The sequence below is a fragment of the Thalia democratica genome, chromosome 5 (assembly GCF_965202585.1).
Source record: "Thalia democratica chromosome 5, ktThaDemo2.hap1.1, whole genome shotgun sequence".
In the NCBI taxonomy this organism is placed as follows: domain Eukaryota; kingdom Metazoa; phylum Chordata; class Thaliacea; order Salpida; family Salpidae; genus Thalia; species Thalia democratica.
The window spans coordinates 56,518,803-56,540,400 of record NC_139169.1 but is presented as its reverse complement, the minus strand read 5'-3'; the positions used below and the strand labels follow the sequence as shown (position 1 = coordinate 56,540,400).

The window sequence follows — 21,598 nt, the reverse complement described above, 5'->3', positions numbered from 1 at the left end:
AAAACTAGTGACCGGAATAAAAGGGCTGATTTAATTGAACAATCTCTATAAAATAATTTTGAAAATAACTTTGTTAAATATTCTGCAGCTTTTTGATAAAAAACTCGTTTTGTATCAGGAGTATAAAATTGTATTTGTGTATAACATTAAAAAAAAAATTGAATCATATAAAAGTTTATCACTTATTCGATAAAATTTTAGCTAAGTTTATAACTTAAAAAAGTAATTTTGTTGTCGTTGAATTTAAATTAAAAAAAGTGCTTACAAAGAAATTACTAAATTGATCAAAAATATGTTCTTTATTAAAATATTTGTATATAGCAGTAATGTAAAATATCAAGGCAAACCTTATCAATTTTTTTTGACGTACTAGTAAAATTTAAGGAGCTTATGTATTATAAGTTATTGAAATAAAAACAGTTAACTACTGAACAACAAGACTAATTTTAATAATGTTTTTAAATAAAAGAGTAAGAATAGTTTACAGCTTGACCTCTTGGACATATAGATTTATTTTAAGTGAATTCAATTAAATAAAATATTTTTTTTTAAACAAAATAGTTTTTAACAGTTTTAAGCAAAAACTTTTTGTGAAATGTAGTATCGCTCAAAAGAAGTCTTGTTGTGTCAATAGGGGTAGCTGTCAAATTTGCACGAAGATACTTTTGCACGAGAGGATAAAATTGCACGAAGACACTTTTGCATAAGCAGACATTTTTGCACGGAAACATTTTTACATGAGGTTAATTATTTTTAAATTTATTTGTTTTAATTTTTCTTACTATTACCTCTAACCTTCGGTCGATAGCTTTTTTAACAATCTTTATTAATTATTTTTTACTATCACTGTTACCCTTAACCCTCGGTCAGTAACTTTATTTTTCTTTTTTATTAATTTATCGTTTAAATATTTTTTCTTTTAATTTTACTCTCGTGCAATTTTGACCGTTCCCGTCAATAGTGTTTTAACAATATCGGAAAAATAAAGTATTAACCGAAGGGAAAACTATGATTTATTAAAATACATATAGTACACATAGCTTATAGCTAGGTGTCAGTTATGAGCAATATTAAGGACTTGGTAAATTTATAAAGAGGTTTACCGCTTTTTAGGCAAAAAGACAGATAATAAGCATCTTCAAGCTAGTTTTGATTGTGAAAAACTAAATACACTAAAAAATAATTAATTTGAGCTACAAAAAAAATACTGCTAAGTTTAATAACCAAATAAGAAAGTTACTAAAACAAAACTTTGAAGAAAAAACAAAGATTTTAAGTAAAAAAAAAAACTAGTCTGAGATTAAAAAATCAAAACAAGTCTAAGGTTTCGATAAAAATCAAACTAGCCCTAGTTACCATGATAAAAACTTTGTTTGAACACACTAGATTCAAATGTTTTAATGACAATAAGTAAAAGAAATAGTTGGTTAAATCAGGATTGGCAACAAACGTCCGACTAGTTTAAATGTAATTAAAAAAACTTGTATAAAACAAAATTTAAAAATGATATAAATTTCGAGTAAGATGTGGTTTTAATTCCGATACAGTGGTGAAAAGATAAAAAACACTACTTTAAATAAGTTTACAAAAGTACTCAGCCGCGAAAGTTTATGTCTACCAAATCCGACAACTATGAACAAAATCCCGTCAAATCCGGCCCGCCTACTAGAAAAGTTGCCCACATATGCTTCAAATTAAAAGCTTATTAGTTGCAACAGGTAGTTCTGACTCTTTTTGGTACTGTATTATTTATTAAATAAATATTCTTGATGTATTCAATAATTTCATGATTTAAACCTTAAAATATTTAATATAATGAAAACAGCCAATATGTGTTACTTTAGATAAAATATTTTAAATTCGTAAGTTTAGGGAAAGAGCTTTTAGCTATCGATGAAATATAACTAAACCATTAAAAAAAATTTACACTAGTCACACTTTAAGAGTATAACTAACCAGTGATAACTCAGAACTTACCATATAACTTAACTAAAAAGAAATATTTAGTAAGTAGATTTTGTAATATAACTTCTATCTTTTAAATCTTGGTAACAGGACGATGTGTGCATTTAAAACTTATATTATTAATTTAAACATTAAACTTTAAAATTCTGTTCAGTTGTGTTTAAAAGTTGTCTAAATAATGAGATGCTATGTATTCTTATCTATCACTACTTAGTAGTATCTTATCAACATGATGAATACAGTAACATAAATTTTATCATGTTAAAAAGCATTGGTATGATTTTTCTAAGTAACCACAAATGTTTACTTCTATTATATACAAATCCAATTATCATTTTCTATATAGATACATTCTAAACATTAGCTACTAAATTAATCGAAACAATTATTAAGAAAGGCTGTAAGTTAAAGTTTGAGTATATTTCACAAAAGTTCGTACTTATAAGCGTTGGTTCTTCTTTGGTGTAAACTTTGTGTAATTAAAAACGAGAAGATTATAAACTAAAATAGTGATTTGCTAAGATTTTTAATACGCTTTGTTAAAAAAAGTAACTAAATAAAAAATAAGCTTTGTTTCCTTTTACAATTAAAAAATCATTAAAAGTTATAATAAAAAACATTAACAGCTTAAAAGATCAATACTTCAATTAAGCAATGATTATTAAAACTGTAAGAGTTAAAACAGTAGTATAAACTTATAAAACAATATACTACTAGAAATATTATCAAAATAATGTGTTTTAAAAACTTTAAAAATCAAGTAGGTAAATAAAAACTATAAGAAATACATGTCTAAACTAATATGTTATAAAAACAATTTTTTTTAGTACTAACAAAAAAAAAACTATTTTTTTTCTCACTACGAACTACAAAAATATTATCCTGCTTCTAATTTTTCTAACACCGTTTTTATTTCCTAATAAGAACAAATATTTTCAGCTCAAATCGCTCAGCAGCAAGTTAATCAGCTCGGCAACTACTTTCACGTTCAAACTGTTGCCTAGCAACCGGCAATGCTGCCTCAACTCCATGCCGACTGGAAACTCGAACTCCGGGGGAAAACCCATGAGGTTTGCGACCTCTCGCGACGAGAAATACCGGAGCTTTTTCGGCGATTGGGGGTCGAAGTCGGTGATGACGGACCCAGTTCCCTCGCAATATTTCGCGTACGCCTTGGTGAAGCACGTGGACGATGTGCTTTGAGGCGTGACGATGTCCATCACCTGCTCGTACCGGTCACGTGTCTTGTCGTCGACCAATAGAGACTTGTCCTTAAAAATATTCGAGCTTTCTTCCAGGTAATTGGAGATGGGTTGGCACTCGGTGCTGAAATTTAATTTTTGTACATTTAAAGTTAGTTTGTTAACATTTTTACCATTAAATTTTTGTGGTAAGAACTGCATGAGTGACTTCTCGCTTATACACAAAGTCTCTTACTAAATTATACTTGGAGAGCCAAGGTGTAGGGATTAAAAAATAGTATTAAGACCCAGTTATTTCAAATACTTGTTTTTAGAAAGGATTAAGGTTAAGTAAAAAAGAGAGCTATACATTAAGGTTTTCTTTTTAAGGATTTTGGTATTTAGTTAAAATAAAAACCAAGGTTCAATGAATAGATTAAGCATTAAATTTATAGCTAGACAATAAAGTTAGCAGTTTAAATTAAAAGAAAAAAGATAAGGTTTAAAAGTTAAGGGTGTAGTGTGATGAATTACGGGTTAAATCTAGAGCTGTACCTGCAATAATGACGTTCATAAAAAAATTGTATATTTGTGTAAAACTTCTGAAAATAAAATCTTTAAATAGATTAAAAGTTTGTTTAAAAAAAACTTATTAATATAAAATCTTAAATTCAAAGTTTTATAGTAAAATACCAACAAATAATAAAATAACTTGTGTATGTAGAACAAAACAGTTGATTTTACTTGAAATAAACATGTAAGAAATTTGCCATAATTTGAATTACATAATGATTTCATACGCAAGCAGAGTTTGAAAATGCAAATTTTACAGTATAAACTAACTCTTCATCCAGTTTAGTATGAGATGGAAAACTTGTCAGACAATTATTGTGATCATGCCATGATTTATTGAAAGAAGAAGTAGATCTTGCAATCATGTAGTACCTGAAAATTGTTGAGTTGTTATAAGAAACTAGATTTAGTACAAATTACTCAGCTGGTCGCATAAATAACAACTGATTGCACTGTTATTGCATAGTATTGTATTTTAAACATTTGTCTCTAAATGTTAGGCTACATATAAGTTTTTAAATTTAATCTCTAAATAAAACAGCTTAAATTTGTTAAAGTTATCTAAAAGTTCTCTATAAAAAATATTTATATAATATTTAAACTTCTGAAATTATAAAAAAATATGATCAAACTTGTTTCACCTCAACCTTGAGTTTGGTATACCGAGCTGCTTAGGAGACAGGAGAAACGATTGGAAGTTAAAATTAAGATTTTCAAGAGTTTTTATAAACTGCTTGCATGCCAAAGACTCTTCAAATCCTTTCACGTTTTCCAATAAGATATATTTTGGTGGACTTTCCAGTTGACCTAAAATATCAAGTAAGTGGAGGAACGATCTGCATGGATATATTAATCATTTAATCTATGAACAGAAGTAAAACTGTTATATTAAATAGATTAAAAATCGAATTTAGTATCGAAAAAAACTATTTTAATAAACTAATGCTTAAAGTACTTTTGGTCTTATTTTTAACAGGAACTTTAATTATGAAAACTAAAGTGAAGTGTACTAGTATCAAAATTATTTAATACTTGTATAAAATTGTTAAAAGTAAAACTAAAAAAAAACATTCTGAATCTTCTGTACTTTAAGTTATTTTTAAAGTGACTTTGAAACCTATTTATATATAATAAGCTAAAAGTAAGCAAATTTATATCAAAGTGCTAAACTATATAAAAAGCTATTTAATGTTTTGATATACTTAATTCAAAGCTTCATAAGCAATTAAATTTACATATTTTAAACAAAACTTTTTGTTAAAAAATTTTTTTAGACATATGTGTAGGATTCTATTTAAGTTTATTGTAGTTAATCAAGAATATTTCTCTTTAACACAACTCTTGTTATATAAATATGACTAAATTTTATTAACAGTAATCTTGTATTATTTAAATGTGGACCATCACAAAATCAAGAATCTAAAAAGAAAGTAAACACAGCAACAACAAACTTGCATCTTGGATCATTGATGTCTTTCTTCAGACCAACTCTAGTGAAAGGTTGGCAAGGAGGTGACATTACTAACACGTCAAACTTTAATTTGTTGAACTGTTGCAAACTGTAAAAATATTTGTAGCATGCATTAAAGTTGTAACATTAAACATTATTATCTAAACGTTTTTAACTCTGCATATTCGAACACTGAAGGAAGTAGTACTTGCAATATGTTTAACATGTTTACATTTATATCAAAACTTACTTAAACTAATTTATTTTAAAATACAGTAATTTAGGTTAAAAAATCAGATAAGCATACAAACAGGGTGTCAAGAAGTTTTTCAGAATTTATTTAAGGATTTTTAAGTAACAATTTTCATTCTCATTTTAAAGTAAATTGAATACCAGGAAAATAAATTATGGTTAAATAGTTTAAACCTTTATGTCCATGCTTAGCAGGTCCTATTACGGGTATTTTAATATTTTATCTACCTATCAATCTAGTACTAAAAAATTATGATTTATATAATGGCCATGGGAGGGGGTAACTCATTTTTAAATATAAACTCTAATTCTAATATTATTATCTAGGCTGACAATTGCTTTTCGTCGTTTTTAAATATTTTCTTTAAATAACAAGATATTAGTTATCAAATTTGGTTAACATAAATTATTCGTGGAATGCTCAAGTTTAAAAAGACTAAAAAAGACTTTTTCACATTAAAATATATTCTCTTTTTTAAAACTTTTTTATCAATCATTTTTAAGGTTTTCAATGTAATCTTTATTAAATCTTAAAATACTTTTCAAAAGAAGCTTTATAATTCTTGCTAAAAATGTGTCTTTTTTTAATAGAAAATATTGAATTTTTTCAAAGTAAACTTTACAGATTTTTTTTTAATAAATTTTCAAAGTTTTGCAAGAAACATTTTTAAAAAATTTAGGGTAAATTAATTTAAAAAAAGGGGAAAATTTTTTTAGCAAATTCTTAAAATTCTGAGGAAATTGACATTAAAAATATTTCTGTAATTAAAAATCTTTACAAATTCATAAATAAATACTTTATAAGCAAATTATTATTATCATATTTAGAATCAGTGAAATAAAAATTAATAAATACAAGGGCACTGCATATTTAATTATAGAACATTTGACTATATAGAAATAACATTCAAAAAATGCTAGGACCTCTTTAAATCTTTACATTCTACATTTTACAATACATTTACAGAAATTAGTGACATAAAAAAACAAATGTTATAAATGATTAAAAAATAGACACATGTAAACACTGTTTTAAAAACTTAACTATAAAATTGTACAACTAACTGTATTGATTTATAAGTTTTGGATTTATTTGAACTTAATAAAAACTTATTTCCTTATTAAGGGCAGGTTTTAATTTGTTTGTAGCCAAAAGTAATCAGAAGTCGAAACAAAAGTAATTAAAACATTTATATTTCAACAAGAAAAGACAATTAGTTTTATAAAAAAAGAAATACAATGGTTCTATAAAAACAGAGGAATTCAATTGTATAGTACAAAACTTAAGAATATTTTTTTATAACTCTTGTGAAAAGTAAAAATATACAATGTACTTGCACACTACTGCAGTGTTTATAATATTTGGATTTACTGCACCAATATGTCACTACATTAACAAAAAAAAAGTTAACATACAACCTTTGATAAATAACAATGAAAAATTCTTTTAAACAGTTGTTTCAATTAAAATTTAATTGTTAATACTCTTGTAATAAATTCAATGTTGAAAAGCTTTTCAAACAAAGAAATACTATAAAAAATAAGTGATGAAATAAACTTGATAATAACTAAGAAACATTATTAAGGCCTAGTTTTTATTTTTAAGTCCTAGAACTATGTAGATGAAATCAGGATTAAAACTTTGTTAACCAGATTATGCTTGAAATGTGTAGTGATATTATCAATAAAATTACTTTATTTTGGCTGTATGAGGAAATACAGCCAATATAAATACAGCCACAATTATCTAAATAAAATACTTTAGACTACTTTAATATTAAATTTGTTACATAAATTGAAGTAACTTAAAACATTTCTATAAACTAAAATATTTACTTAAATCCATCCAGATTCTTTTCCAAGTGACATGTTTCTTTGAAGTTGTGTTTGTAAACTTTGTTTGCCAGTGGGTTTATGTCTATCGCAGCTACAACTTGAACGAAAGCTGAAAAATTACTTTCTGAAAGTGCATAATGCATTCCACCTATGCCACAGTACAACTCCAAAACTCTTAACTTTTCCATAACATAGATTTAATAACTCTGAATAAAACACACATAATACTAGCAAATGTTTCTTCAAACTAAATAAATATTCTATGCTTCAACTAAGAAATAGTTTCTACTCGTAAAAAGTTAAAACATTAAACTTTTAAAAATAGAGTATATTGTTATTCTAGAAAATTCAAATTTTACATTAAAAGTAGTAGTCTTACATCAAGCTTAACCTAAAATGTTCTTGTTTTTAAAAGAGGTTTTGTTTGTTTAAATACTAACTTAAGTTATTAATAAAAATATTTTAGAACCATAATATGATTAAAAATTGGTTTATTTACTTATGGTTTCTATTTTTGAGGCAAAATGTCCAAGATACTGCTGTACAATTTAAATAATTTTTTCTTAATGCTATCAGCATGTTTTAACTTTTTTCGAATCAAAAACAAAGCATTAAAAATTACCATGATGCTAACATAGTTCAAATCAATTTGTAACAATATTAGTTTATATTGAGAAAAACTAGAATAAAAAAAGGTGAATGTTGTAATCTTAATTAAGGAATGATATTCATTTAAAATTCTGCTTACATAATTTATAAAGCTTATCATGGTTTACAAAAGTATGAAGTAAATAATAATCTTTTTAAGGCAAATCGAATAAACTTAAAAAGTTTAAATAAAAATTAAGTAAACACTTTTACAATGCTTTTAATAGAAAATTCAAAGAGCAATTTATCAAACATGATTAATAAATAATTATTTAACTAATTATAGCTTGATAATAACATAAAATAGCAAAAATATAATTAGCCAAATAAAGTCCTACTAAATTTTTAAATTCCACTAAGAGAGTGTTAACTATGATAGTTATTCCTTCCAGTTGTAAAAATATACATGTTTCCAAGCAATCAAATATTTATCTAAATATTCAAGCAGGTAGTTGGCTAATGGCACATTTTTGGATAAAAATTGGGTAACTGGTAAAGAACATGGTCCTGTGTACTTATTGTAAACAGGAGATCTGAGTAAGTATAACCACAATAAAACATACCTTCTTTTTATTTCCAAAGCCTCTATTTTCTTGTAAGCTTTTTCTTTGCCATTAGGTTCTCTATTTAGCAATGCCAGAGCAGATGCATCAGTAACCAAAGAAGCAATCCAAGGAAAATAGCTATTCTTCTTTGCAAAAGAAGATGCTACTATGTGGATAAGAGGTCTTGAGATATTTAAAAGTTCTCCAAGAGTTTCTCTTTTACTTAGTTTGGAAGGAGGAAAATTGCACATTTCATGCAGCCATTTATCCTGCGTATCCAACCACCTTTTGCTATCAGTTCTAGGATAATTTAATGTCTTCATTACTAAACTTGAATTTTTTCCCATGTACAAGTCTTCATCTGGAGTTTTATTTTGTTGAAATTTTTCAATTAGCTCGTTATGATTAACCAGCTTTTGACTTTCAGAAATATGAATTCCATTTTGATAAAAAAAGAGAAGCACCAAACGTAATACTACCTTTATGACTGTTACAATAGAAATAAAAAACCACTTAGATTTTTTACCAAGTGCTTTTTCTGCAGTCATTTCCAAGAAAGCTTGTGAAAATTCTACTACAGTTAGTAAGTGTAAAATGTTTTTGTACACCTTTCCTTTGATAAAACTTGAATTTGATTGTTTGAGTAAAAGACAAGCATTAGCATATGAAAACAGTTTGTCAGTAGCTGAAACTATTTCTGATATGAATATGCTAGTGCTGTAATTTTTAGCAAAGGCTTCATACAAATAGGATGTCGTTTTCAAAACTTTCTCAATATTTAAAACTGCTTTAGGGTTTGTAGTAATAAATTCTTTATAAGAATTTATAAATTTTGTAAGTAGAAAATCTATACTTTTTAAAGAAGATTGAAAACTTTCTTTCATTTCATTCACCATTTTCTTTTTATATTTTACAGAAGCTTAATTAAATATTACATAAATTAAAAAACTATAAGAATTAAAGTTCTTAATCAATACAAAAACTAAAGAGCTTAATTATCAAAAGTTCATTTAACAGATTGCTACTCTGCTAAGAGTTTTTAACCTATTAAAATCCAGAGCTTAAAACATACAATAAAAATAACATGAAACACACAAGTATATAGCAATATCAAGTTAACAAATAAACAAATAATAATAGTTAAATTGAGTGGTGCAGAAATGTTACGTCATACTAATTTCTGCACAACTCAATTTAATTTTCATTTTAAAAACTTGCCTATTCTTAGAGCTTTTTTGGGGTTAGTGTTTGCTTTTATTAAATTTGTATTTTTTATAGACAATTTTATAATTTTATGTTTTTATTCCAAACTTTGTTTTTAAAACATAAAGTTCGTTTATAGTTACTACACACATAAACATTATACATAGTTATACATGCTTTTTTTCTAATGTGTGTTAATATTTTATAGACTCTGTAGATCTGTTCTTAAATTTATTTGAGAGCAGTGAAACGCCGCCGTTAGTCGGAATAAAGTTTTAACACAAAAACATCTGTAATAAATTAATAATAAGTTGCAGATGGTATAAAAATACGTTCAAAACCATCCTATAATAGTACTCATGCAGAGTCTTTTTTAAATTAAAAAAGGAACATTTTCTGAAAGTTTGAGGTCTCTGGCTCAAAAATTGAAGGAGAAAATATATTTTTAGTGATTTCTAAAACTTCCAAGAAAACTGACCCTAAAAATTTTTGGTCCAAACATTTGTAGTGAAAACTTTTTACAAAAATTACATTATCTCAATAGTTAAATAAGATTTTTTAATTCTATGAAAACTGGCTTGTAGTTTGTATTTTAAGCTATTATATAAAAGCCAATGTAATTTAAAAAAAAATGGACGTCCTTATATCCTTAAACAATATATACAGGGTTGCCACTCTTTGAGCCAAAAAATCTTCCCTGAGTGACCAAAAATTTCCCTGAGTAACCTTAAATTTCCCTGAGTTTCCCTGAGTATTTTTCAAATCTTAAAAAAAAAAATTTCTCGTCTAACACAAATTATTAATACCTTATTCTCATTTTTCTTCTTTAATAATAAAAGGAAGGTTGTATGTGTATGCTCCTGCATTAAATTTATGAAAAAAACTGTTTTTAAAAACTCAATCTTAAAAGGTTACTTATAGTACAACATAGTGTTTTTTAAACTACATAAGTAACTAAAAATAAAAAGTTTATTAGAACTTTTCATTGAATAGTTAACAACAACTTTCATTTCTCTAAACTGTTTGATTTTACTTAAGTAAATATAAATTTAAAACTTAAAAAACTACAATGTTAATACTTAGAGTATTGAAGAACTAGCCGCAAGGCTAAAAAAATTCTAAATAACCACTTAACTAATAAAAATTACTACTTTTGAACAAAATATTGAAACTGGATTAACTAAACCTCATTCTAGATCTAAAAAAAAATTTCCCTGAGATTTTCAAAAACTTCCCTGAAATTTAGAGAAAAAATCAAAACTTCCCTGAGTTTCCCTGAGTTAAAAGAAAAATGCCAAAATTCACTGAGTTTCCCTGAGATTCCCTGAGTTTCCCTGAGATTTTCTACAGTTTGAAAATTCCCTGAGATTCCCTGAATTCCCTGAGTGTGTGGCAACCCTGTATATAAATAATTAATAAGCTAAAAATACTAAGAATCAAATGGGGGCATATTGAAATTAAGTCTTTTATATTTTAAATGATCTAATTCTATCTGCTTCAGAAAAAGCTACTCTTCCATGGTATTATAGATTAATTATCTGCCTTTCTTAGTACTGAGCTGTTGATTTTGAGTAGAATTTGCCATTTGATTTCAGATATTTTGATGTTTTTTGATAGAGTGAATTTAACAGGGCTGTCACTTGAGATTTACTGAGCATACTAATACTTGTGCTGTTGCCATCTTGTTTTGACTGAATGTCCTGTTGAGCCAATAAATTCATTATTCCTGTCTGTAGATTTGTATGTATCCTTTATAAGGAATTCATAATTAAATGGGTAAATGAGTTTAGTTCTACAAATAAACATTTTATCCGTTTGTTTGCTCTTTCTAAAACCTTATTATTGTGATAGTTGATGATATTTTTCATGTTAGGGAGGCTGCTATACAAAACTTTACACAACATTCAATATAATAGGTATACATAAACAAAAATATATTTAAACTAATAGAGAGCTGTTTTATTTGTAACCTTGAAAGTATGGACATTGTTGAAGTAGATAGAGTTTAATCATTAAAAATAACAAAAAAATTAACTTCTGTATGCCCGCATTTAAATTCTTATAAGCAGAGTAACAGTCTGTTGAATAAACTACTAATAAAAAAAATATTTTAAATGCCATTAGTGTAAGTAGTATTCAAAAAATATATGTTTACATAAAAAAATAAAACTTCTAAGTATAAAACTACTTAAATCATAAATTACTATTTTTACTTCAGAGATGCTAAAACATACATTTTTAAAACTTTAATGTACTGTTAAAAATATTTTTTGAAATCTGGTCATCAAAAAAGGTTTTCCCCTAAAGTACCTTTATTGTGGGCTTGAATTGCAGTAAATCCCTGCTTAGATGGTTTGATTTGAAAGAAGGAATATGTTTATAACCTTTTATCCTCTACCTAATCAATTAAATTTGCTAATAAATGTTTTTACATTGTTTATAATGCTTTTTATATTCAAATAATACTTTCAAGTACTGCATGGTACCTTTACTGCCGCGATTGAGAAATTAAGTCACTTTGAAAAACCTTGGTATAAATATTATCCTAACCTAACCTTTGGTCAGATTATGATTTATGGTAAAATAAAACGAATAGTTAATTTTTTAAAGGTGTAATTTTTAACTAAGGTAGTATTGTTTACCACCGTTTTCGCTTTTGATAAAGTAGCTCAAATAAGTATGCAAACAGATATTATTGTTAGGTTTAGTGTCTTATTCCTGCTACGTAAAACTAAACATTGTTGTTTAGTTATCTAAAGAGATCATTGTACAACTTTAAATCTGAACAAACTTAATTTAGAAAACCTATCTAAAATACTATGGTATACAAATACGAAAGAATTTTTTTAAAGCAATGTAATTAAAAAAAATCTTTATAATCAAGTAAAATTAAGAGATAGCAAAAAAAAAGACATTATAAATTAAAATATATAAGCTTACAAAATATTCTTCAAAATATTCATAAGGATTTCGGTTTTGCGCAAAAAAATTAAGAATTTTTTATAAACTTATTTGATTATTTAAAACAAGTACTAATGCAGAAAAGCAAAATTTGAATAATTTAAAATTTAATTTGTTGGTCATATCATTTTACATTGAAATAGTATCTACACCTAAGATAACTTTTTGTAAAAGGAAGTTTACCTAGGAAGTTAAAATTAGTGGTCTGTTAAACTCTGTTTGTAAACAATATATATATAATATATATAAACAAAAATCAGCTGCTAGAATATGTTTAAAAACCTATAATTATTACAAAAGTGGACAATTCGATTCTTAAATGTTAAAGTTTTTGTTATTGTTCAGTATAAAGTTTTTGTGGAGCTGTTGTAGATTAATTTTTGAAATTTATTAAATTAACAAAAATAAAAAAACATTAAAAAACTTTACAAGTTGTAATTAATAGCAGATAAAAATTAAAATTATTTAATTGTATAAATGTTACAATTTTTGTTTTTAGTTAAAAGCGTTGCAAAAGACAGGGGCACGGCAATCGGCATCTACTTCTTACTTAAACATTATAAAACTTGGCTACTAAGTTAGGGCTATTTTAACCTAAACTCATGAGTAGCGTTTAAATTGTTTCATTCTCTTTCTCAGCTCTCTTGTATTATGACGTCACAATAACTTAGCAGCTAATTGTAAACTCTTGTCTATTGGTTGGGTAGCAGCTGATGAATATAAAGTTAAACTTACCTGACGGGAGTCTCAACAGCGATCAGGCAGGCTGTTGACTCAGGGTGAGGTTTCATCATTGCACATTGGTGAGACTGACCTCTGCGATTGTTCAAAACGTGAACAACTCGGCCGTACAATTTCTCCTACGGGGAACTTGCGTTCGCGCAGTCCTCTCTCTTTAATACCTACTTTGAAACTTGACATTTTTATTATTATAAGCAGACTTGATTAAACGCGTTGTATTTAGTGTTTAAAATTCCCCGGCAGTAGGATTAAATTAATTATAAAAGAAGGTGATGTAAAAAACGGAGAATATGTATGAAAAAAAAGTTCTACATTTTTAAATACTAATTTAATAAGCATAAATTAAGCTGCATCAGGTTCAAATTTAATATAATTTATTATGTTATTGTATTAAGCAATATTAAAACTTTGGTAGAACGAACATGACTAATTAAGTACAAACTAGAAAGATTAAGTAAAATAAGTAACAAAGTTGCAAAAATGTAACAAATTTTTAACATTTTCCTGTATTTAAAAGCAAGTTTTTTCATTTGAAATATCAGCCAAAGTATTCTGTACTCTAAAACTTAAGGTTTGAAAAAAATGATGTGAATAATTTATGTCAGTAATATTGATGAAAAGGTTTCTGTTGAAAACTGTTAGAAATATACTTTATTTGTTTTACATAGGCTCTTTTTTAGACACTTATGAGGAAAATGTGATTTTACTCGTTAATTGTATGAGAAGTAAAAAAAAAAAAAAAAAGTACAGCTATAACTAGTAATAGATAACTAACATTGTTATGTGCAGTTTTATATTTTATTCTACTTAAATAGGTCGCAATTTTTCTGTTACCGAAACCGGGTCGTAAATAAAATATTTAATTTGCACCCCTCTATTTAAATAAGCTCTTTACATTCGAGTAAATTGAGCAATCGTTTTTAGTTAAGACAAATAACTTTACAAGTTGATTTTTATAATTTGTTTATAGTACAAAAAAAATATTTAATACCTAAATGGAAAAACTAATTTTGAAACCTTTTGAGCTACAAATAATCACATACTGATCTCTAGTAAGTTAAAAATTGTTATACTTTGTTGGTATTACTAAGTAGATCTTTTTTTGTGAAACTAAACGTGTGAATTTTCTAGTTACAACAAAATGCACAGAAAATGTTTCAATTTATATATTTTAGTAATACCAAGAAATAACTTTTAACACATGTGTGGTGGTCGAAAAGAGTAAAAACGATCATTCTAAAACTTTTATTAAATTATCAAAAGGTATTTCGACATCAAAAAAGGACTTTTTTTCTGCTACTAATTAAAGTCTGAAATTTAGCTTTATCATAAATCAAAATTGTTTAAAACAATTTTCAAGTTTGAAATTATAATTAATTTTGTAAGACATTCATTAGGGTGCATCTGTTGCCCCTCAAAAATGAAAATTTTAGAATTTTTCACAGTTAAATTTTTTGACGTCGAGAAATTACATAAATAGACAACACATAAGAATTAGCTTCCTAGCTCTAAGGCTGCTGAAGCAAATTACTTTTGAAAATTTTGCTTAATATCGGTATATTTAAAAGGGGAAAAAGACTATTTCACTAAAAGTTTATTTCTCCTACGTTTTTTGAAATAATTACCTCATACCTAGGAAATATTCCTTGCCGTATTTAGAAAATTCTGTATAAACAAAGGTTAGAAAAAAAAATTAAAGCTTTATCCAAAAAATACGAAAAAAATTCAAATTTATATTATAATTTTTTAATAAAACTTTTATTTTTTATTTTTCAATTTTTGTTTATACAGAATTATCTAAATATGGCAAGGAATATTTACTGATGTTTCAGGTAATTATCTCTAAAACCGTAGAAGAATATGAATTTTAAGTGGAATAGTCTCTTTCCTCCTTAATTAAATATACCGATATAAAGCAAAATTTTCAAAAGTAATTTGCTTCAGCAGGCTTAAAGCTAGGAAGCTAATTCTTTTTGTGCTGTCTATTTATTTTTTTTCCCAACGTCAAAAAATTTTACTTATTGAAATTTCAAGGTCGGGGCAACAGATGCACTCTAATGTTCATATAGAACGACGTACTAGTTACAACAGGAACTATCAGTCTATCTACTAACACTTAAGCATAGAAAAATTAAGTTTTTGAATTCATTCTGAAGCTAATCTTAGATTTATTTTTTGAAGTTCCGAGGCTACTGAAGTTTTTTAATGTAAATATGTAAGAGAATGTTTACGTTAAAAAGAAAAAAAAACTATGGCCAAACCATATTAAATCATTGGTTCGTTTTAAATTTTTAGCATTTTTGTTTATATACATTTTTTAACGTTGAAGAGAATTTAGACTGCAAAAAACCATTAAAAAGGTATTCTTAATAAAACTTGTCCTGGACAAGACGTTAAAAGGTATCCGTGGTGTGCGACTCGATAACCGAAAAGTTTTTTTTTGCATTATGTCGTAGGACCAAATATTTTGAGATTCTTTTTTTGTCGTTCAATAAGCTACAACAAACTAAAAAGCATCCCAGTTTTATCCGAAGCATGAGGAGAAGCTTTTGATAAAGTACTCGAATTCAAAAATCATTAAAACTTTTTTTATTACTTTTTACCCATTGGTTAAACTTTTTTTCAACTTATTAAATGTTAAAAAAAACTGTTAAATCGTTTATAAATGTTTATGTTTTTAGTAATTTTTGCTAAAATAAAACTGACTGAGACCTATAAGTTTACTTATTTAATTCATCCAAAAAAAATTTCTTATGAACTGAAACTTGCTTTTTATTTTATTTTTAAATTTTATGTGATGGTAAATATTTGTTATTTGTTAAGTTTTTAGATCCATTTGCAAGCAGTAAACATCCCAGAAAAAACTATACAAGATGCCGGCAGTCTTTTATAAATGCTCCTAATGTAGTTAAACCATTAAAAATATTGATAAACGTTTTACTTACAAAATTGTTTTACAAAAATATTTTGAGGTTTAAAGAAGTTTAGTTTACTTTCCATTTAAGTTTTATTTAAATAAATTTTGTATGAATTTATTCTTTCAAGAATTTATTTTACAAACTAAGTTTCAGTCAAAGACTTCGTCAGTGCTTAAATAAATCTTCTTCAAATAGATATTTGTTTTCTCTATTTGTTTTCTTAAAACCAAAACATGCAATAAATTTTGTATGGTGTTTATTAAAATGTTAAAATGATATAAAAGTTGTAAAAACTTACTAAAATAAACTCTTTAGTATTTACTTAAGATTTATTTAAACAAAAGCACGATTCAATTTTGTTCTATTAAAAACGTTTTCAAAGTCAGCGACACTAGAAATGTAATAACTATAAAACATAATAGTCGAATTCAATAATATGTACTTTTTATAAACATCGATTTCAGTTTTAACTTTATTTTAAATAAATAAAAATACTGTTTAAAAAAACTTTAAACAATTTTATCCATAAAATTTTTCGGGCATCATTCCTGATGATTCCTCACCCATTGTCTTAATTTTGTTCATCACTCTCTCAATTTTTCTAGCCTCCAGCCTGCTCTTGGTACAATCTCGCACGCAAACTCCGCATTCGGGGAAACCATTGCTCGTGGCACATTGTAAGCAGCTCGACGATAAGAGTTTTGACGGACCTTTAAAGGAAGTAATTTAAGATTATTAACATTGAATATTACTTTTTGTATTTTTATTAAAATTTATATAGCACTTTAAAAAGAAAGATGATGTTATTACTAATAAAGTTTTGTCAGTTTTCTAACACGATAACCAATGTTATCAACTTTTCGTTTTGAAAATTAAAAAATAATTGCAGAATTTCTTAAAATTTTATATCGGATTAAAAAATTAAGTTATTAAGTATTTTAAATCGGTATAAGTAACATTAGTTTAAAAATAAAATTCAAAAAGTAAAATAAAAATTGATGCTTAAAGTAATATAACAAAAGAGTAACAAACTAGTTAAAAAAAAAGCTACCTTAGTTAAAGAAAAGTTTTAAGATATAAAAAAAAAAATCACTAACCTAATTTCTGTAGTGTAGAATTAGGAAAAAAAAATATAAAACCTACATATTTAGTTATTTTTAGTAAGTTAAGGTTATATCTCAATTTAAGATTCTAAACTAAGCACATAAAAAATCTTGCTCACATATTAATAAAACCGGTGAACTAATTAAAACTTTATCTTAAATTAAAACTCTGTATAATAACAAAAACTAAATTAAAATACTTACATTAAAGCAAGATATGTAATACTTTAGAAAAAAAATTCAAAAATCTAATTGTAAATCAATTTTTGCTAAAAAATAAAAGTACGAAAACAAAAACTAAAACATAAACTGTTAAAATATTGTTTTTCAACATAATTTTTTTTCTATAAAATAAAGTTTTGTGAGTCTTTTGAGGTATGCTAGTTAGAGTATTTAATAAAGTTAGTTATTTTTTTTACATTTAAAGTGATTAACTAAAAAGTAAGTTTATTGTAAAAACGCTTAGATTTTAAGCAATAATTTTTGTAACTTTTCGCTATGTAAGTAAAGCGTTTCAATTAAAAAAATCAAACAAAAAAGCAATATAAGTAGGAACTTTTAAATGTTTATCAGAAAACTTGCCTCCGCCACATTGCTTGGAACAATTTTTTCTCCAAACTTTCATCGAGCACTTGCTCTTGCACTGAAACTTGCAGAAGAAGCCGATTTTTTTCATCTTAGCCGTCATGAGCATGTTGAAGTGCGACGTGACCTGCGAGCTCATCGACATGAAGTCATTAATGCTCGACAAGATGGAGTTGAGGTTCGGTTGCGCTTGACCCATGTTGTACTTGGCGCCGGGGCTGAAAAGTTGGCTTCTCGGATCGATACTGCCCTCATTGCTGTCTTGTGAAGGACTGTTCTGGTGGTAACACTCGCAACTCGAAAGTAGGGCGAAAATCAAGACTAATAAAACAAATCTCATTGTTGCTGAAATCTATTATAGAAAATAAAAATTAAAAAATAAAAACTTAATGATAAAAACTACTGCTTTTCACAACTTGAACTTAAAACTTATATATAAGTATAAAATAATAAACAAAAGAATACTGTTTTAAAAAAAAACATAAGGTGATCGAGCTTAATTAACTGGTGAAGTAATTTCAAAACTAAATAGTAAAAAAAATTAAGAATAGTTTTAGTTTTTTATAAATATAAATAAATTTTCATAAAGAATTCGTTTCGTTGTAAATAAATATTATTATTTGACTCTTACTTTAATTATCTTTTTTCAAAGTATTTAGGAATTAAATTAACTAAGTAATCTAAAATGTTACTTCCGAAATGAAAATAAATGCTAAAAAACAAAATAAGTTTTTGGTCTTAATGAATTAACCTAAAGTTAATTTTTAAGATACAATTGCTTTCTTCAAACTACATAACTGTGTTTTAGTTCAAATTATAATATTAAAATAGTAGTGATATTTTCTAATTTGAAAAATGTTTCAGTATCACTCTATAGTTTTAATACGAAAAAATAATGAACATGATAATGTTGTAAACTAGTTATTTTTTTAATCGAATCAGCAATGTTTTCTAAACCTAAGAACTGCAACTTGTTTATATAGAAATCAATCTACCACATAAACTGGCCTAAGGCTCTGAAATAAACATTTTCACACATTTTAGTACTTATCCCTAATTTTCTACTTAAAGCAATTATAAAGCCACAACGATTGCAATCAAAGGCTAAAAACTTATTGACCAATATAATTTTGATCTACAAAGTTAAACATTCAGTGCTTATTTGGTCAGCAGTATTTTTCCAGCACAGTAATTAATTTTTTTTAAATTTTAAATAAAATTTATTACATAAAAGGTTTAGTATCTCATCTATGCAACTCAATTAGCATTAAACAAATTGTTTTTTACCTGGTTCATTATTAAAACCACTTCATATTTAAAAGTTTCACTTAATTTTTGTTAGTTTGTTGGTTTTTATGCGGAAAAAAAAATTGTCCAGTTAGTTTTATAACTTGTCATAAAAACTATTCAAATTTAGGCAGATTTATAACTTCAACTGAAACGTTACTTTACAATCTTTATCGTTTTCTTTTATAATTTTAAATCGTATTTTTTTTTTAATTTAAGAAAATTTATCTTTTTTGCATATTAGATTTTGTTGACTGTCTTTAAAAAAATGCATGAAACTCTGTATAATTATTAGCAAATATTTTGTCATTGTTAAAACAAATATATATCTGATTGTTTAATAAAACTATTTATAAGTAAACTATGTTTGCAACAAATTTTTGTACGACAACTTTAAATTTATTGCAAACTAAAACTACTTTTTACTTTAATGTGATCCTTACTTAATATTTTTACGACGATTATGGATTACCAAATGTAATAACTTTATGGTGAAAGTTTTTCAAAACTTGAAACTACTAAACTTGATCACCTAAACTAAAGAAAGCGGATTTGTAGTGTATTGGCGGTTTATAAGTTTTGTGGTATACTTGTTTTTCTAACAATTACTAAAAATGTTAATTAATTTTTTTTGATATACATTTAAAACTTAACTTTTCAATTCTAACGACAATCATATAATAGTGTTTATCAAGACTAGATCAAGCTTATATTTTGTTTTAATAGTGTAAAAATTCTATACTTTATTTCATACAGCTTATATCTAAACGTATTATAAAATAATTTAGATACAAGCAATAAATATATATCTTATACAATTATTTTATCAAGCAGGAAATACCTAAGCTGAAAAGAGCTATCAAAGTAACTACGATATAAGTTTGTAGTTTAATTTCAACATTATTATGCATAATTATTATGCAAAAAGTGATATTTTTTGTTATAAAGTTAGCTAAGAATATAAACGTTATCCAAACATTAAAAAAACTCGGAAGAGTACCAGAAATCTTTTGAATAACTTCGTGGAACTGTTATTCTTCATGTTAACTACTAACTGTTAAAACTAGCAAAAAAGAAAATCTTTCATAAGTTGATGTTATTGTATTTCAACACCTTTTTTTTATTTTAGTCTTTTTAACTAACGTATAAGCAATCTAGTAACTTGAAAATCTATAACCTAATTATATACAGCACAGTAATTAGGAGGAATACATATTTAATGAAAATAAATGTAGAATTCTTAATTATTTTTTGTCGTGAAAACTTCTATTTTTAAAGTTTGGTAACTAGTGTAAAAATTGTTACATTATTGAAGCTATTACTGATAAATTAAGGTTAGTCAATCAAAAATACAAAAAAAAACATAGTTTAGCTTCTTATAATTTTTTTAGACAAAATATTATATAGACATAACAAAAGATACACAGTGTTTTTATAAATACAAATAAAAATATTATATTTAGTAGTTAGAAAGCTTCTTTTTCAACTGGTAATAGGTGTTAAAAACTAACTAAAATTCACATGATTTCGGAAAACTACTACATTGGTTTTAAAATATACACATGCAAAGTAGATTTTAAGAATTACTGATCAAGAAAACTAACTCGTTTTTAGATCAAAAACATTTGAGAATTGGCCCTATACAGCTTTTTTAAAAAACATAAAACTTTTTTTTTTAAACTAGACTATTATATATGACTCTGAATAAAATTAGTAACTTTTTTCTTGTAAGTAGTATAACTAGTTATTAGTTTGTTTTTAAAGTTATACACAAAAATACACACTTTTTAGAAGTAAAGCAAGAACTTAAAAATTTACTTGTCTCATGATTTAATTGCTTATCAAATAAAACATAACAATGTTTAAAGTTTAGAGCAGGGTTTCCCAAACTCATTTTCTAAATCGCCCCCTTTTTAGAAATTTTAAAAATAATCGCCCCCCACGATTTTACCAAGTAGTTTTTCTATTGAGTACAAATTTTTGAGCCGAAAAAGTTGTTTTCGAAATGTAATTTAGTCTGGTACTTCTTATGCACGCCTTTTTGGGCTGTGTTCAAAGCAGTTTATAGGGCTTGAGAAAATAAGTTACATTTGTTTTCTTATAAGGCCAATAAAGTGTATTGAAATACTTAATTATAAAAAAGCCTTGTGTATTCTGTAATCAATCCTGTTTAAATATGAAATGTTTTGAAACTAATGAAACTTTTAGGATAGTATTGGACAACTTTTGTAGTCAGCAATTCATATTTACTATAAAATCTTTTCTAGTTTTAACTTGTTAAAAAAATATAATTGCGGGCTGCATAATTTAAAAAAAAAAAACGTATATGAAAATTAAAAAACTCGAGCAG

The 21,598-nt window shown here is 25.9% G+C and overlaps 2 protein-coding genes and 1 non-coding gene across 3 annotated transcripts; 1 reads left to right on the top strand and 2 right to left on the bottom strand.

Moving 5' to 3' along the window:
* Nucleotides 1-2,738: 2,738 nt before the first annotated feature.
* On the bottom strand, nucleotides 2,739-7,452 carry LOC145835400 (tRNA (cytosine(38)-C(5))-methyltransferase-like). The gene is made up of 5 exons (XM_082942971.1): nucleotides 7,258-7,452; nucleotides 5,171-5,278; nucleotides 4,361-4,555; nucleotides 3,990-4,091; nucleotides 2,739-3,291 (listed from the first exon to the last, which is right to left on the bottom strand). Exons 1-5 carry the CDS (start codon nucleotides 7,443-7,445, stop codon nucleotides 2,901-2,903), a joined length of 984 nt encoding a protein of 327 aa, XP_082799097.1. The 5' UTR covers nucleotides 7,446-7,452; the 3' UTR covers nucleotides 2,739-2,900.
* Nucleotides 7,453-8,249: 797 nt separating this feature from the next.
* Nucleotides 8,250-9,357, bottom strand: LOC145835989 (peroxisomal membrane protein PEX16-like). Its single transcript, XM_082943765.1, has one exon. It carries the CDS (start codon nucleotides 9,344-9,346, stop codon nucleotides 8,285-8,287), a length of 1,062 nt encoding a protein of 353 aa, XP_082799891.1. The 5' UTR covers nucleotides 9,347-9,357; the 3' UTR covers nucleotides 8,250-8,284.
* A 3,984-nt stretch (nucleotides 9,358-13,341) lies between these two features.
* LOC145837338 (U1 spliceosomal RNA) lies at nucleotides 13,342-13,505 on the top strand. The gene has a single exon (XR_014369974.1). It is a non-coding gene; the product is annotated as a U1 spliceosomal RNA (small nuclear RNA).
* The last annotated feature ends 8,093 nt before the right edge of the window (nucleotides 13,506-21,598 follow it).